The 15,580-nt window shown below is 37.6% G+C and overlaps 1 protein-coding gene across 5 annotated transcripts in view; it reads left to right on the plus strand.

Annotated features, from left to right (window-relative positions):
- Positions 1-14,578, plus strand: part of epb41l5 (erythrocyte membrane protein band 4.1 like 5) — a 31,156-nt gene extending 16,578 nt beyond the window's left edge. Inside the window, exons 14-26 of one of the 5 annotated variants that reach the window (XM_026295364.2) lie at positions 326-344; positions 971-1,016; positions 1,561-1,679; positions 6,737-6,888; positions 7,031-7,128; positions 7,382-7,516; positions 8,225-8,292; positions 9,068-9,190; positions 10,257-10,338; positions 11,382-11,462; positions 11,622-11,684; positions 11,884-12,023; positions 12,544-14,578. In XM_026295364.2, coding sequence (XP_026151149.1) covers positions 326-344; positions 971-1,016; positions 1,561-1,679; positions 6,737-6,888; positions 7,031-7,128; positions 7,382-7,516; positions 8,225-8,292; positions 9,068-9,190; positions 10,257-10,338; positions 11,382-11,462; positions 11,622-11,684; positions 11,884-12,023; positions 12,544-12,613 — 1,196 coding nt within the window. In that variant the 3' untranslated portion in view covers positions 12,614-14,578. The remainder of the gene's footprint in view (positions 1-325; positions 345-970; positions 1,017-1,560; positions 1,680-6,736; positions 6,889-7,030; positions 7,129-7,381; positions 7,517-8,224; positions 8,293-9,067; positions 9,191-10,256; positions 10,339-11,381; positions 11,463-11,621; positions 11,685-11,883; positions 12,024-12,543) is intronic. The other 4 variants (XM_026295366.2, XM_026295367.2, XM_026295365.2 and 1 more) reach the window with 4 other exon arrangements.
- Positions 14,579-15,580: the final 1,002 nt, after the last annotated feature.

The raw sequence follows: 15,580 nt of genomic DNA on the forward strand, positions 1-15,580 counted from the left end.
GATATTTTGCTGGCACTAATACATCATCACACAGCAGAAAATATGTACAGTATACACATGCAACCACATGGACATGTGCTGTATTTATACATGCTATGGCATATTAACCTTGCAAGCTAAAATAGAAATGTGATGCGTGATATAAATATGTAGATTGTTTGAAAAAAATGTGTATTTTATATATATATATATATATATATATATATATATATATAATATATATATATATAAAATACACATTTTTTTCAAACAATCTACATATTTTTATATATATATATATATATATATATATATATCTTACTTGCTGTTCTTTGTGTTTTTACAGGGCCACTGAACCCCCAGCAGTGAGTACACTGATGTAGGATAACACAATGTAGTTATGCCATTTAATGCCACTTAATCTGCCCTGTCATTGTGATACAACTTAGATTTAAGGGTGCCCACATCCACATTAAATTGTGGAGAAACTGCAAACTGTTGCAGCACAACTGTTAAACTTGTGATAAACAACAAAAATGGGAAGGCTTGTACTGGAAATTCATTGGTTATACTACAGGTTTGTCTGCATTTACTGTTCCTTAAAATGCTGTGACTAACACACACACATAATCTTTATTCATCCAGTGTAACCGTAAGGCTCAGTTATAATCTTGTTAGACTGGTAGCCTTTTGTTGACAGTATATGCGTGTGGGCTAACGACATGATGTCAGTGGTAGTTTGAGCTGTCATGGGACCAGCTTTACTCAGCTAAATGCTCAACGTTCATGTGACTTTTCATCACACTTGATTTGGCAGTCCTATGCTGTGAGATTTGAGAATTGAATTGAGAACCTTTTAAAACCTTTGAGAAATAAAACTCAAAATTTGCCTTTTAATTTAGCCAAACTGGTTCAGTTATTTGCCATTCAGATCTGTGTATGATATAAAAATTTCTGTAGAGGTGTGACCATAATTTCCTTCTCTGTTCAGAGTTCTTTCATCGGGCAATGGAGTTACCTCCAGCAAAGACAGCAGGGTGAGGAGCAAAACTGTTTATAATACTTCTCAAGTCATACAAGGGAACAAAACTGAGTAGTGCAGGTTTTGAACTTGGACATGATACCAAATGTATGACTGGATACAATTAGCTAATATGAAACTGCTGATAAAATTACAATGAGTAAAACTTACAGTGTAAGTGAACTTTTATCCACTCACCCCAACCGGTCGAGGCAGATGGCCGCCCAAACTGAGCCTGGTTCTGCTGGAGGTTTTTTCTTCCATTAAAGGGAGTTTTTCCTCTCCACTGTCACCAAGTGCTGCTCATAAGGGATTTGTTGTTGGGTTTTTTTTTTTTTGTTGTTTTTTTTTTGTAAAGTGCCTTGAGATGATTGTATTGTGATTTGGCGCTATACAAATTGAATTGAATTGAAATTTTATTTTGATATTTAATACATGATGTAATTTATTTGCTTTACTTTCCTTAATCTTTTCAATACCTTCATCTCTCTTTAAGCCTTTTTCTGTACCTTAGCTTGTTTTAGCCTCTTTAATGTAATTCTTATCTATTCCCTCCTCAGGTTTCTTCCAGTACAGGTCCATGGTCAGGTGTGCCTGTGGTCAGCCCAGTAACTGCTTCTGCCTGTGGACCATTGGAAATCGAGGCTCTGCCCAGAAGTCCTAGAGGAGAAAAAAGGAGGTTGGTGCCTGAATAATTAGAGCTTTTTGCTGGGTTCATGGGTTCTGGGTTATTTTGAATGTCTGCCAGATGTGTTTCATTTTAATTGTTGTATTAATATTTGGTGAATTATTTGAAAAGCTCTTTTTTCATCTGGTTGTTGAGGGAAAACAAAACCAGGCTACAGGAGGGTGGGGAGAGCTAACTGATCCATTTTGGGTGCTGAGAAAAGTGGGTGGATAGTTAGGTGTGCTTTTTGTGGCCTAATGCCATGAGAGAAGCTTAACTTGGGTAATCTGCTGTCCTCTTGTGATCAGGGAACTCAGGAGGGAATCAGGCAGAGAGTGTATTTATGATGATTTTTTTTGTGTGTGCCTTCTGTTCTTGATTGTTTTACCCAACTTTTAACTTCTTGGTCTGTTATGTGAGTGGATATAATATGTATATCCACTCACATATACACACACATTATATTAGGGCTGTCAATCGATTAAAATATTTAATAATAATCGCATAATTGTTATGAGTTACCTTGTGATTAATCGCACATTTTTATCTGTTCTAAATGTACCTTAAATTAATACTTTTCAAGTTTTTAATACTCTAATCAACATGGGCATGGACATACATGGATGCTTCATGTAAATGTGTGTTTATTATTAGTGAAACTACCCTAAACATACAGCATAAAGAACAGATATGTTTCAAAGACCGTAGATATGTTTTTCAAAGAACTTGTTCATGTTCCCATTATTTCTCTTTCATTGCACTGAGCCAGTTGCTAATACAGACAAGTCAACTTAATTCACATGGACAATAAACGCAGACTTTTGTCTTATCGACAGAACCATCAGACAGTAAATGAATTTACTATTCAGAAGACCTTTGTCTTTCTCCGTTTCTGTTTGCTGCTGCACTCTTTACTGTCTATGGCTGCATTTTCGATTTGTCCTACTGAAAGCTAGGCCACGGGTCAAACAGGAAATGCGCGCTGCGTTAATAAAGTTAGTGCCGTTAAAATTAATTTACGTTAACACGTAATTAACACGTTAATTTTGACAGCCCTATATTATTTATATATATATATATATATATATGAGTACTTGGATGGTGTCTGCTTGATACCATACTTGCTGTTATCTTTTTATTATTTTCTGTGTGTGTCTGTGTATCTGTGTGTTTGTGTGTCCATACAAATATGTATGCAGACCTCTGTTAGAAACCTGCAATGTTTCCCTGTGTGTTCCAGTATTAGCATGTACTAAGGACAAATGGGTGTGGAGGTAGTCCAGGTAGGTACAATCGAGCACTGAACCTTGACATTGCTCTGGCTTTAAACCAATCAATTGCTGAGTGGTGGCAGGCTTTGTGATTTTGGCTTTGGAAAAGGGCTCTCCTGCCATGGAATTGTCTCCTGTGTTTCTCTGTCTGCACACTTTTGATCAGCATGAGATGTCAACCTCTAATCATTGTGGGAAATTATGTGATGATTTGGGATGCTGTGCAGGGATCTTGGGTTTACCATCATGAATCAGTGATGTGATTTGATTTCAGCTTTGGGATGTTCTGTTCAAGACCTTGGTGCATTCTAGTGTGTAGATGTCTCTGCTTTGTCATCTGAAACTTCTAACTTCTGAACTGTAAAGTGGTTTACAAAATATTCTAAAAAATATTTGAGATTAGTTGAAATTTGTTTGCCAATTAGTTTGTCAATGTTTTAATGATGCCATGAAAAACTGGCACAAAAGAGTAAAACATAGCTTTTTTTCTTCCTGTCACTTGGAAAACAGTTTATACAGATTTACAGCATTTAGTCAGCCTGACCCTCTTTCTGCTATAAAGTCAGTTTCTGGTCAGTTGTAATGACAGGACTGAGGAATATTGCTTATTCTATATATTGACACTGCTTGTCATAACTGTGCCTAATTTTTTATCACGTTATATGCAGTGAGTTACATTTCAAAGAAAGCTTTCTGCTGCCTTTTATTCCTTTATTCCCATGTTAAAAAGCTGTTTTTCCTGTTTTCAGTCATTTTGCATTCAGTCTCCTGTTCCTTCACTTCCTCCCATCCTTCAGTCTTACTTTTAGTTTACTGCCACTCTACCTCACTCAGTACTCATTACATCCCTCTCTTGTGTATCCCCAGCCCCTGGTCCTTTTTTTTCCCCCTCTATCCTGCTCTCTTCAGGTCTCTTCTTCCCTTCATCCTCCCTGCTCATGTTGCGTCAAAGCTCCCCATATGGAGTTGGACAGATCCGACGAGCTGACAAGTTTCACCGCCCGTACTGACATGAATTGGACATCACACTATTAAATGGGAATGGCTCATCAATGACTCACCCATGAAAAGATAGCTGTGGCAGTGTCTGTACCACATGAAGGAACACACTTGGTGTGAAGGCACATGTGTCTTATTAGCTAAAACGTTCCTCAACAGAAACCAAAGTGCCACTTATTCAGTCTAGTAACACCCTTCAAAGACTGACACTTCCACTCACACAAGATGCTGCCCCCTGTGCCTCATTCCATCTCTGCATCTCCTCTGACTTTTCCTGGTTCCTTGTTCCAGTGACAGTTCTGAAACGTCATCCTTTTGCCCCTTCCAACTTCTTTTCTCTCCTGTTTTCCTCCTTTAATACCCTCATCATTTCTGTCTCCCTCCTGTCCTTTCTCTCCTCCCCCTTTTGCTTCCAATCATCAACCGTCACCTCATGGTGGGTGGTTGGGTGAAGTGATATCAATGTGAATCTTAGGGGTTCAGTTTCAGTCTCGACTCTGCATGGACACAATGGATCAAATTGTTTTCCAGAGGGTTGAGACAAGGTACCTTCTGTTACTTATTCCTGCTCAAAAGTAATTCAATGTTTTTTTTAATATTATTTCCAAAACATTTCATTTATGGTATTATGTTTGAATTGCTCTACATGATTATTACATGAGCAAATAATCAGATTTTCTCAATTTTGTGCTGTATTTTGTGTGGCTTTGGTTTTGCGATAAGAAGGTTGATATCTTTCATCTTTTAGAGATTAATGCATGAGGCTGATGCCTAGTTCAGTTAAAAAAAAAAAAAAAAGAGGTTGGGGGGGAAAGTGTTACTTTTGCTGCATTAAAGTTGTGTCCAAAAATTCCAGATCCATTACATTTGGACACTGTTTCTTATGTAGTAAACAGTTTAAAAGTTCTGAACAGCAGATACTCTTCCCTCTGCTTTGATGTAGGATGGATGTCACTGTTTCCTGTCCTAAACTTTCCTAAAAATATCCTAGACTCTGTACTCAGAAATGAAATTGATATAGACTTTCTCATCCAACTTCAATCAAAAGCATAATTCTATTAAAATGTTGAAAACTGAATCGGAGTTGAATGAGAATTGTTTATCTGGGCACTTCCACTCTATTTTGTGAACACAGCTAAGCACAGTTCAGAGGATTGTTGTGAAATGGCCGAGGCATCACAGTAATGACTTTGACTCATAAATATATGAAAGCTGTGTGTAGAAGTCACTGAACTATACTGCTGCATGTAGGCTTTAGCCAGTGGAGGTGATTTTATAATATTTTTACATAGATATTTGCAGCATAATTGTGACCAACGGATTTATAACTTTCTGAACTGTACATTTTAAATCAATCATATAATAAAGACGGGATTACTCTTAGCGGAGTATGTAACTTTATGTAGCATTTTTAATGTGTATATTGTACACTGTATTTTGTACCATTCAAAATCTACTTTAGCTATTATACACACAACATGATGTTAACCATGAGTTACTGGGCATAAATTGCTCATATCTACTATAGAGCACAGTATGAATAAAAAAATACCTTTAGCAGTTTATTAGACACTATACCCAGCTAAAACTAATGCATTGTACTACAGCAGCCCTGCAATAAATCCTGCCATCATGAGGGTGACATTCATTTTTAACTGTTTTAGAGATGTGTCAATTAAGCTGTAGTCAGTTTAGAAAGATGTTTACATTGGCGTTGAATTGTATTGCATTATCTCTCAGTGAAAACTGTCATGCATCTTTTGAGGTTTTCCTTTTTTACATTGCTATATAAATGAAGACTTATTGGAAGGAGCAGGGCAGATAGATGTAAGTGGTAACTAGTACTCATCAGGTATGAATACTAAATAAGACTCCAAAGAAACTAATTGATATGTAGTATTTGCTTGGGAGAAGACACTGCATCCTTATTATCTGTGTTTTTCCCCTTCTGGTTTTGTTTGTTTTTATTGCCAGCATGAAGGCTAGACATATCACCCTATTATTATATATGTTTTAGTTTGTGAGTCCCCTGGCAAAGCATTGTACTGATTTTCACATATTTGTTTGTGTGGAGCTTCAGGCAGTATGTAGTGATATATATTACTCATGCATCACTACATCTCCAGGCTACAGAAATATGAGGCAATTACCAGGGTACTGGAAGATGTTTTACTTAAGGTCACTTCAAAGTTACTACTTAGCCTTATTACCTTTAACTGAATCATGCTTCCTTAAAACTGTTCCTTTATTCTTGAGAAGACATTTGGGCATGATTATTTATAGTCTGGCCTGACGTTCTACTTAACCCTTATTCCTAAATTTGTCCTTTTGTTGATTACCTATACAGTGGGTACAAGATGTTATTTTCCAAACCAACCAGAGCACCACTGAACTGACATGAGTTATTTCAGATAGACTATGTAGCAACAACGCAGGCTTCTTTCTCAGATATATTGTACCTAAAGTGCTCTCAATGGCAATGGAATAATTTTTATTGTTTGCTTTATTTTTATTGTATTTTTTATGCCACAAATATGGCTCTTGTATTAGTTTAAATTGTCTTCTGATATAAAATCATGGGCTAGCTTTGCCATCTTTGCAGAGTCCATTCATATCTTATGGATGCAGCAGGTAAGTGGTACATCTGTATAACCCTTTGTTCCAATTTTGGTTAAACACCTGCATTGCCTCCACTGTATTTGTTTGTGTTTATATGTAAATGTAGTTATTGTTATGTCTCCATCTGCACCTCTCACTTTTTTTAAATGTTCCTTCTCTTGTCCTTTTCATTGCCTCTAGTATGCCCATGGTTGCTGACCTGATGGAGACGTGCATTGATGATGTCCTCAGGGTCCCTGTTGCCCCCACGGTGACAGCTACAGAGGATATCGGATCAAGCAATGCCTATGCTTCTGCTGTTGTCCCTGCAGAAGATCCTCTCAGCCTCACTGGTAAGGCAATGCCTACTAAATCTACTAAATGTAGATTTAAAATTAACAAGTGTAATTCTACAGATTAGTTACATGCACTGAAAAAAAGTGAAAATGCAGTTGGTGTTGGTTTGTTTCTAAATTTTTTTGGCTCTCTCTTCAGAAGCAGCCGCTCGTCTGAAGCAACTGGAGTTGGAAAGCAGTCCACTTCTTGCTACCCCAAGAAATAACGTCAATGTCAATATGGTCATGAACAATCAGGTGAGTGTTTTTTTTGCAGTATTTCTACACTAATGAAAACCTTTTGTCTTCTAGATATAGAGTAGTGAAGAACTATGTGTGGCTCTGAGCAAGACAAACTAGGGAGAATTAAAGCAAGTCTGACAAACCAGGCTGGTTCAGAAGCATTTGTCTTTAGGTTTTTACTATATGTATGCTGTATGTACTGTATGGATTCACAATGTACCTTTTTTATGTGTTTATGTGTTCACCTCCGCTGACCCTGCTCCAACAGGAGGATGTGGTTAAGCTCACAGAGAAGTGTGGTTTAAGTAGTACAGGCAGTAGTCCGGTTGTTACTCCACTGCGCACCCCAGAGGATCTGAAGAGTAACATCCTAAAGGCACAAGCTGAGGCTGCTGGCCTAAAGGTGAGAACCAGACTCCGCTAAACTGGACAAAAAGAGAGGAAGAGGAAAGACACCTTAGAGGTTACAGTTATAGCCTTTAATGATGATAATCCCAAGCATTTTTACTTTGTAGTGCTTTAGCAATATAAATTGTGTATTGAGTTTTTTTAGTGATTCTAATTTGAAAGGATTTAAGCAACATGTCTGCAACAACATCAAGGTTATTTTTTAACACATCATTGGTAACAGTGTGTTTTTCTCTAATGTTCAATTAAATGACTGCATTAACAAACTGAATATCAGAAGACTTTGTGAAATGACTGCAGCCTTGTGCTTATGCTGTTTGTTCCAGTCAGATGGTTGTGAATGTACAGTGAAACCTGCCTGAAACTAATTTGAGTAAATTGGCGTATGGAGCTCTGGGCATGTCTGCTCCATAGGTTTTGATCAGGTTGATTTAGGGGCATATTATTCCTTGACCCAAAAATACACGTTTGGTTGGGCCATCCTTTGGTGTCTATATGGTTTCGAAAAAGATAGTGACATTTTGTTATATATAGCATAATATTATGCATTATTTTACACCAGAAAGGAGCAAACACAGAATGAAACTTAAATGTTTGACCAGGACTTTTAACCACCACACCTTTAAAATGACCTCCACGGAGGTGTGGTCCACAGAGGGCTCTGTCTCTGACTATCCATTTATCTCTGTTTTCCTCTGTGTAGGGCACTTTGGAGGAATATGTTGTAATGGTTGGAGATAAAAACTGTAACTTGCAGGAGGCTTCTGCCAGGTATGATTACACACTGTTATTACTCATTTCTTAAAGTCCAGTAATCTATAGTTACAGAATTAATAGAAAGAAGGAAAATAATAGGCTCTATCTTGAACTCCATTTCAGAATTAAAATTAAATAGGAACATTTCTGCTAAGGTTCTCAAATTTTATTTAACTATGCAGAAATATTCATGTTCTTGCAGCATCATGCTGCATTATTTAAGGACAATACAGTTAGCCAGTATAGAGCAAGCATGCACAGGAGAAAAGCACTTGTCACTTAAGCTTCATTGTCTTGAAACTGGGCCTTTTCCCTCCTCCATCTTCCTGAGTCATGCCAACTGTTAGTGCAAGCCAATCACAATCCCTGCTGCTTGAGCTGATTAACTTCTTGAATATTCATGGAGCTTATCAGCATAGTTCACAACATTACATCACCTGTAGCTTATCCTTACAAGCACAGCTCTGCATATTGACAAGCAAGTCCCTGTCTTGTGTCAGAGGCAGTAAATGGTTCAGACTGGAGAAAAAGCCACTTGTAAAAGACAAACATCTCTAAAGAATATATTACATTTAGATATTAAAAACTGATATGAAACCAGCATAAACATAACAAATGTTCAGATATACTATATTGTGCAGTTACCTTTCTGTGTAATAGGATAGGTTTGATCCCATCCTGGCAGTCATGTTTTTTTCTATGTAAAATCAAACTGAATATTTTCAGCAGCAATGTGCATTATGTACACACATTGCAAGCGCAAACAAAAATATGTGCCATGTTTTGCCAGGTTGAAGGTGCATACCGGGCGAATGGGCAGTAACTCCTCTCTTTCCATTAGCAGTCGCCCTGACATCCAGGACTCCTGGGAGCTGCTAAAGCCAGCTTCACTGGTGTCATCAGCAGGGGCCAGGTCAGTGTGTGTTTGGATGTACTGAATGCTTTTGTGTGCAATTTTGACTCTGTGTTCACCTGCATAGACACATGTATACATGTTATTCCCACTGTATGCATGTGATTATAGAGAAGATGAAACCAGGGAGAGCAGAGGGAAGAGTATCTGCTGATTCTTAAACCTTCTGAAAGGACTCAGACACATTATATATTATGTTCTCCTCTTTTATCTTTTAAGTCAAATAATTTAGTGAAATTTCACCTTTTCTTGATCACTTTTTATTGTAATGGATCATCAAGTCCTTCACTTTTTACATTCACGTTTGTCTAGTGATCACATTGATTTCACTATCCACTTACATCAGCATTGAGATAGTAGAAAGAGAGAAATAAAAACCAAGGTGCAACTCACTATATAGTCTATCTCTGACAACTTATGTATGCCTGTGTTCAGCCAAACAGAAAATAAAATGTCAGCAACACAGATTTCACACTGATCTATCGGAGGTAATGTTGTTGGTTCTTTGTAGTCTGTGCTGACATCTGTTGGCATGTTTGAGTAATATATGTGTGTGTTGCGTCACATGACTTGAGTTCTGCCTGGATACTGCTGGTGTGTGTCCACAATAAGTGTTTACAGGAGGATGAACATAAAAACACACACTCTCATACGCTTGACCAGACAGTTCACAAAGCTGTGCAGCTCCAGACTCGTTGGCGCAGTAAATGCTTCTGTTGAGGATGTTTTTCTGCCACAGTCTGGAGAATATAAACTCATGTTTTACTGAAATAAAATGAATTCATCCGTTAGTCAGACCATTCATTTTGATTGGCAGTTAATCTTTAGAAAGAAAAAATGTTAAAGCATTTCTGGTTCAACATCTTTAAATAGGAAGATGTTTTGCCTTCCTATGTTTAACTGACTTCTTCAATCACGCAAAGTTGAAAAATGCACAAAGAAAATGGTTTCCACTGTATCTCAGGGATGAGGATCTTGAAAGACATTCCTCTCAGTTCTTCTGTGAGAAAATTTTCAAGTTCAATAGAAATCTGACATTCTCTTCTCTCTGCTCATTTTTCATCAGTGCTGAGAGGCTACCTGAAGATTTAACCCCCTGTGATCCTAAGATGCCCTCTGAGTCTTCTAGTGAAGGCATAGTACCAAAGGTAACATGATTATTTATATAGTAGTTCAGTTTGTTAAAGACATACTATTAATTGAAGGCTTAAGTATATTTTTTCTGTGTTGTGAATATCATCTACAGCAACTAATTATAATGGTACAAATATTTTACATGATAATCCTATTTTACCACATACTGTAAAAGGTATGACTTATTTATTATTATTGATGGACTGAAAGGTGACTTCCATATTTTCCGGACTATAAATTGCACCGGAGTATAAGTTGCTTTTAGCAAAAACAGCCTTGTTAAAGAGAAAAAAACATTTACAAGTCACTTTCGTGTAAGTTGCATTTCTAATTACACTAATGATGGTCTAGCCTGTGAAGAACATAGGCTAGGCATAACAACAAGTAGAAGTACATTATGAAATTCATTCATCCGTGTCAACTAACGATAGATAACTGTGCCAACGAGGTGGTGGGGCGAGATGAAACAGTGTCTCTTCCTCCTCTCTCAGGTTGTCTGAATCCCGAGGCTCACTCCAAACTTTGTTTCAGCTGCAGACTTTATTACCTGCACTTTGAAGTCTGCAGTATAGCTCTTTCTTTTGGACAGCATTTTCATTTGTGTTACACTAGAAGTTAGTTTAGCAAGAACATAAACATTTTTACTTCTTCAGCAGTACAATATTATCTTCGTTTGAGTCAACAGTGCCATCTAACGCTAGTGACTACTCAACAAAATTACTGTAAATATACACATATAAGTTGCTTTGCTGTATAAGTCACAGGACAAGCCACAGGAGTAAAAAAAAGTGATACTTATGGTCCAGAAAATACGGTACATCAAATGATCTCCAGTACTGACTGTGCTGAAACCTGCACAATGTGCATGAGCCCTTGTGTTACTGTGACTGTTCCTAAACCTGCCAGTATATCTGTCTAATAAACACGTTGTACTATATACAGGTTTATTTGTCTGATGTGTGTTTGTAATGTTGAACCCAGTGTGAGTGTATGATCTAATACAGAGAGTGTATGTAATTTTCATATTGCGGTTATGACTGTTTGTGTCATGCTGCAGGCTAAAGAAGAAGAAGTTGATCTGCAAAACACCAGCTCACTGTCTGACAACCTGATCGACTTCTCTGATCCAACACCTGCCGTAAGTTTAAACATACTCTATGTGCAACTCAGTACTCAGTGCCATTTTTAAACTCATGTAACAGTGGGTCTGGGGTGGAACATGGTTTGAATTTCTTATAAATGTGTGTGATTTGTATGGTTATGGAGTGTGACAGTGTTTTTTCTTCTTGCCTTCCAGCTACCAACAGTTCAACAGATGAAACCTGTCATCACGCCTCGCTGGATCATTCCTACAGCTGCTGTGAGTGATTGGCCTTTGTTTTCTAACTTTTCTCTACCTGTCTGGCTGTCTAGTTTGTATCACAGGTTCTTCTTCAAATATTTTAGACAGTGGTGATGTGCCTTTTATGATATTATTTGTATTCCCATATCCACTTGCATAGTTGCTATGCACTCTGGCAGTGATCTCTTTCTCTTTCCCTCATCCCCTTCTAATGCAGCCTCCTGGCAACTTTACTAATGGACTGCTCGACTTTGACCCCCCTGCTAAGGTCACCCCTCTACTCAATGCAGATGGGGGAGCTGCTCTCATCCCAGCCCTCCCCCACCTTGCTCACACACATAGCACCATCTCCACCAGGTAAAAAGTCTTGAGATTCAAACCAAAGCAACAGTTGATGTTAAAGGAAGCTTTGTAGTATGCTGACCCCTGCTGGTAGAACAATAAAATATGTCCTTCTGCTGTTACTTCCAATGCAAAAGCACTTCAGATGGGCACCAGATGAAATATAAACAGGCTGTTCAGCTGTCTTTGCACTTGGCTGAAATTACTTGTAATTCTTGCTTGACCTTGGTACACTGAGAAATCATGAGTTTGTTTTGAGGCGTCAACGTTTTCTGAAATGCTTCTCATGTTGGAGAAATCCTTGCTAGGTTCAGCAGACGTCACACGACAGTAGTAGCAAGTTTGCCTTGGTGAGAACTGATAGACAAATAAGCCAAGTTTTTATGTCATTTCTCAAGGACAGAGCTTACACTTTGACTCTTTCATCACCATCCATCGTGACAGTACACTATGTGTTTGAGTGTTTTTATCAGCGAAGTAAGCCTTATCTTTGATGCAGTAATTTTACCATCCTTACACTCCTTTTGTCCCACAGCGCTGTGGGTCAGCCACCAGCCTTGGAGAATGGAGCCAAACCCAGAGGTCTCCTGACCACTGAGCTCTGATGACGAAATGAGCAGCCACCACCACACCATTCATTTCACTCACTGCTCTCCCACCTCAGCCCATTACACTCTCAGTCATCCACACACAAGCAAGCTGGGCCCTGTAAGCCTAACAATGTGGAAAGCAGAAAGGAAAAGGCAGCTGACAAGTACCACAATTCTAAGTGCATCCATGTTCAAGCAGATTGAACAAAATTAATCAACCATGCTGAGCCACGATATGACATGAAGATTATTTTTTGTAAAACTGTTAAACATTTAGTTCCAGTAGTGACATCTTCAGTACTCTTACAAACCTTCCTGTTTGAGTGTCAGTGTTAGTAACCTGTCATTTATTTAATCCATCCAGTCAACCAAACCTCAGTGTAGCAGCCAACACCATCGTCTTGTAGATGACAAGTAATGAAAGTGTTTGTTTGCTACAGGTCAATTTGTGGCTCATGCATAAAAATCCAACGTCTCATGAAGTATGTGCGGTGCGTTTCATGAAAGCATCCACCATTGCTGTATTACTTAACAAGCAGTGTTGCTGCCCCACCTGTTTTGGTCATGATGTTTTATCACTGGCAATGCATATCACTGGATTCCTGCTACTCTGAGCTTTTCTGTACACTCACGTGTGAAGCTTCTGGAGTACAATGGAAAGGACTGTAAAGACAAGTTGATAAAGAGAGACAGTTAAAGAAAGGCCTTGACTTAAAATGTTGATTCTAAGAGATAAACAACACCTGGACTGTGCATGATTTATTGTGGAAATGATACTGTACTGTCCTGGTAGCACACTACAAACCTTTATAAATCTGGTCAGATCTACATGTGAAACTTGTTTTTTGTAGCCAGGTTATTAAAACTGCACTGGATTATTTTTGCAACACTGGACCTTGTAAAAATATCTTTATGAAGGATGATGACAAAGATTACAGCTCTAATTTTTCAACAGATGTTTTTATTGTCCCAGTCTTACTTATTGGTCTGTTTTTAATGTTTGTTTTTTTTTTTGTCCTTGGCAGTAATTTTTACATGTGCACATGGCACCATTATCACGACAGACTAAACATCACTGATGAAAAGTAGTTCTGTGTCTCTGTTCAAACACTGTGCCCTTGCAGAATCATAGGTCAGAATATGAAGTTATATTTTGCTTTCACTTGCTGTGAAAGAAGTGGCACCTTGTGTATCCACATGAATTTTAACTTCTTTTTCTTTTTTTTTTTAACAACTTAAATGCCACAACTGTCAATTGACTGGCTAGTTGCTGTTGACAAAATCTGTGTCCAGTCTTTCTTATCTAACAGGTATCTGAATTTATTTTAGAAAGTACCTGACCCTCCACGTATTAGCATGTGGTAGCTACTACCCTGCCTTATGTAAAAATGAATGTATTCAAAGTTTCTCATCCAAGAATGCTGGAGAAGCCACAGTACAACTTGTTAGACAGTTGCTGAGCTAGTTTTTAACTGGAGGAAAACTTGTGAAATATTTTAAGTGGAATTTGTACATTCTTAATTTTCTGAATTATTAATCAAAAATATCACATTGACTTTAAAATGGTAGCATTGTAGATGTCACGCTTTTAGACTTTTTTATCCTATTCCCTGAAACATCGTAAGTCTGGAGTGTCAGTCAATTTATGTCTGTAGTATTTTTCAGTGTGATGTTGATTTCCTTATTGTCTTAAACAAGGAACGCTGACTGTTTTACAAAGTCTTAGCAGTGAGTTATTTCTGCTCCTACTCAGTGTAACTGTTCACAAATGTCATGTTGTCAAAAAGTATTGGAGCATACAGCAATAATGTGTTCACACTACAACGGCATCATCCGGCTGCAGATTAGAAGTAGATTTATATATGTTTTTGAGAAGTATGTTTGCAGTATTGTTACTACATACTGAGTCTCCAATTTTATATAAACTTTTATTTTTCTTCCTTGAGTACCTGATACTAGTAAAGCTTTGCTGCAGTTGGAGTTAGTTGTTTTTTTGTTCTTTTTTTTTTTTGTTTTTTTTTTTTGATCCATTTATTCTAAAATGATTTACCCCTCAGTGACTTACTGAATTTAGGTACGACCAAATATTGTCTTGCTATTTTACTGTGCACCAGATATGATGTGGCCTTGTTAAAGCAGCTTTGAAAAGATGGACCACTCAAAGGTAAAATCATCTCTTTTTGCATTGCTATTTAAAACCTCTCCTGTATCACTGTACTGTCACAATAAGTTTTAAAAGCAATAATGTAAATGAGTTTACTTATTAGTGTTGACATTTGTTGTCTAATGAAGAGCATAACTGCCATTTCATGCCACTACAACCCTCAGAAGGTTTTAATTTAATCCTCGATTGTGAAAGGTACTATACTAAAATATGAAGAGGTGGGAAAACCCTTTCAAGATGGCACAAGGCTCCATGTTGCTCACTGCTGTAAAGATTTAGTTTAGTTCAAGTTCCACCAAGCAGATACCGTTGTTCCTGTGTGTGACTCAGTTTACCACTGGATGGCAGTACAGCACCATTTTCCTCCTTGGGGTTGAGATGACATCCTGCTGACTGCATTATATTGGTCCTAACCTGAGTAGAGGTTTCTTTAGTTGTAACATTGTTTAATATAGAATAATTTTTTTTAATCTGATATATAATTAAAGCCTTCAAAACAGACCCATCATAGATTTAAACCTAAGATTCCAATGTATATTGTTTTTTGACTATACTTTGCCATTTTTATAAATCAGTCTGATACTTGTGGGCTGCAGATTAGTGTCTTGTTTGTTGAGAAAAGTCCATTAATCAGATTTATTGTGAACAATGTTTATATCGGACATGGGTTTTTAGTGAGAGAAGAATGGTCTTAGAGGAGTGTGCAGAAATAATGCTTATCTCCCAGTTCTGTTCTTTCAAGTTACTTAAGCCACTTTTTTCATATTGACAAATTAACTCTTCAGTTTCTTCATTAACCAAAAACTAAACAAAATATA

This window comes from Mastacembelus armatus, chromosome 21 (assembly GCF_900324485.2).
Source record: "Mastacembelus armatus chromosome 21, fMasArm1.2, whole genome shotgun sequence".
NCBI lineage: Eukaryota > Metazoa > Chordata > Actinopteri > Synbranchiformes > Mastacembelidae > Mastacembelus > Mastacembelus armatus.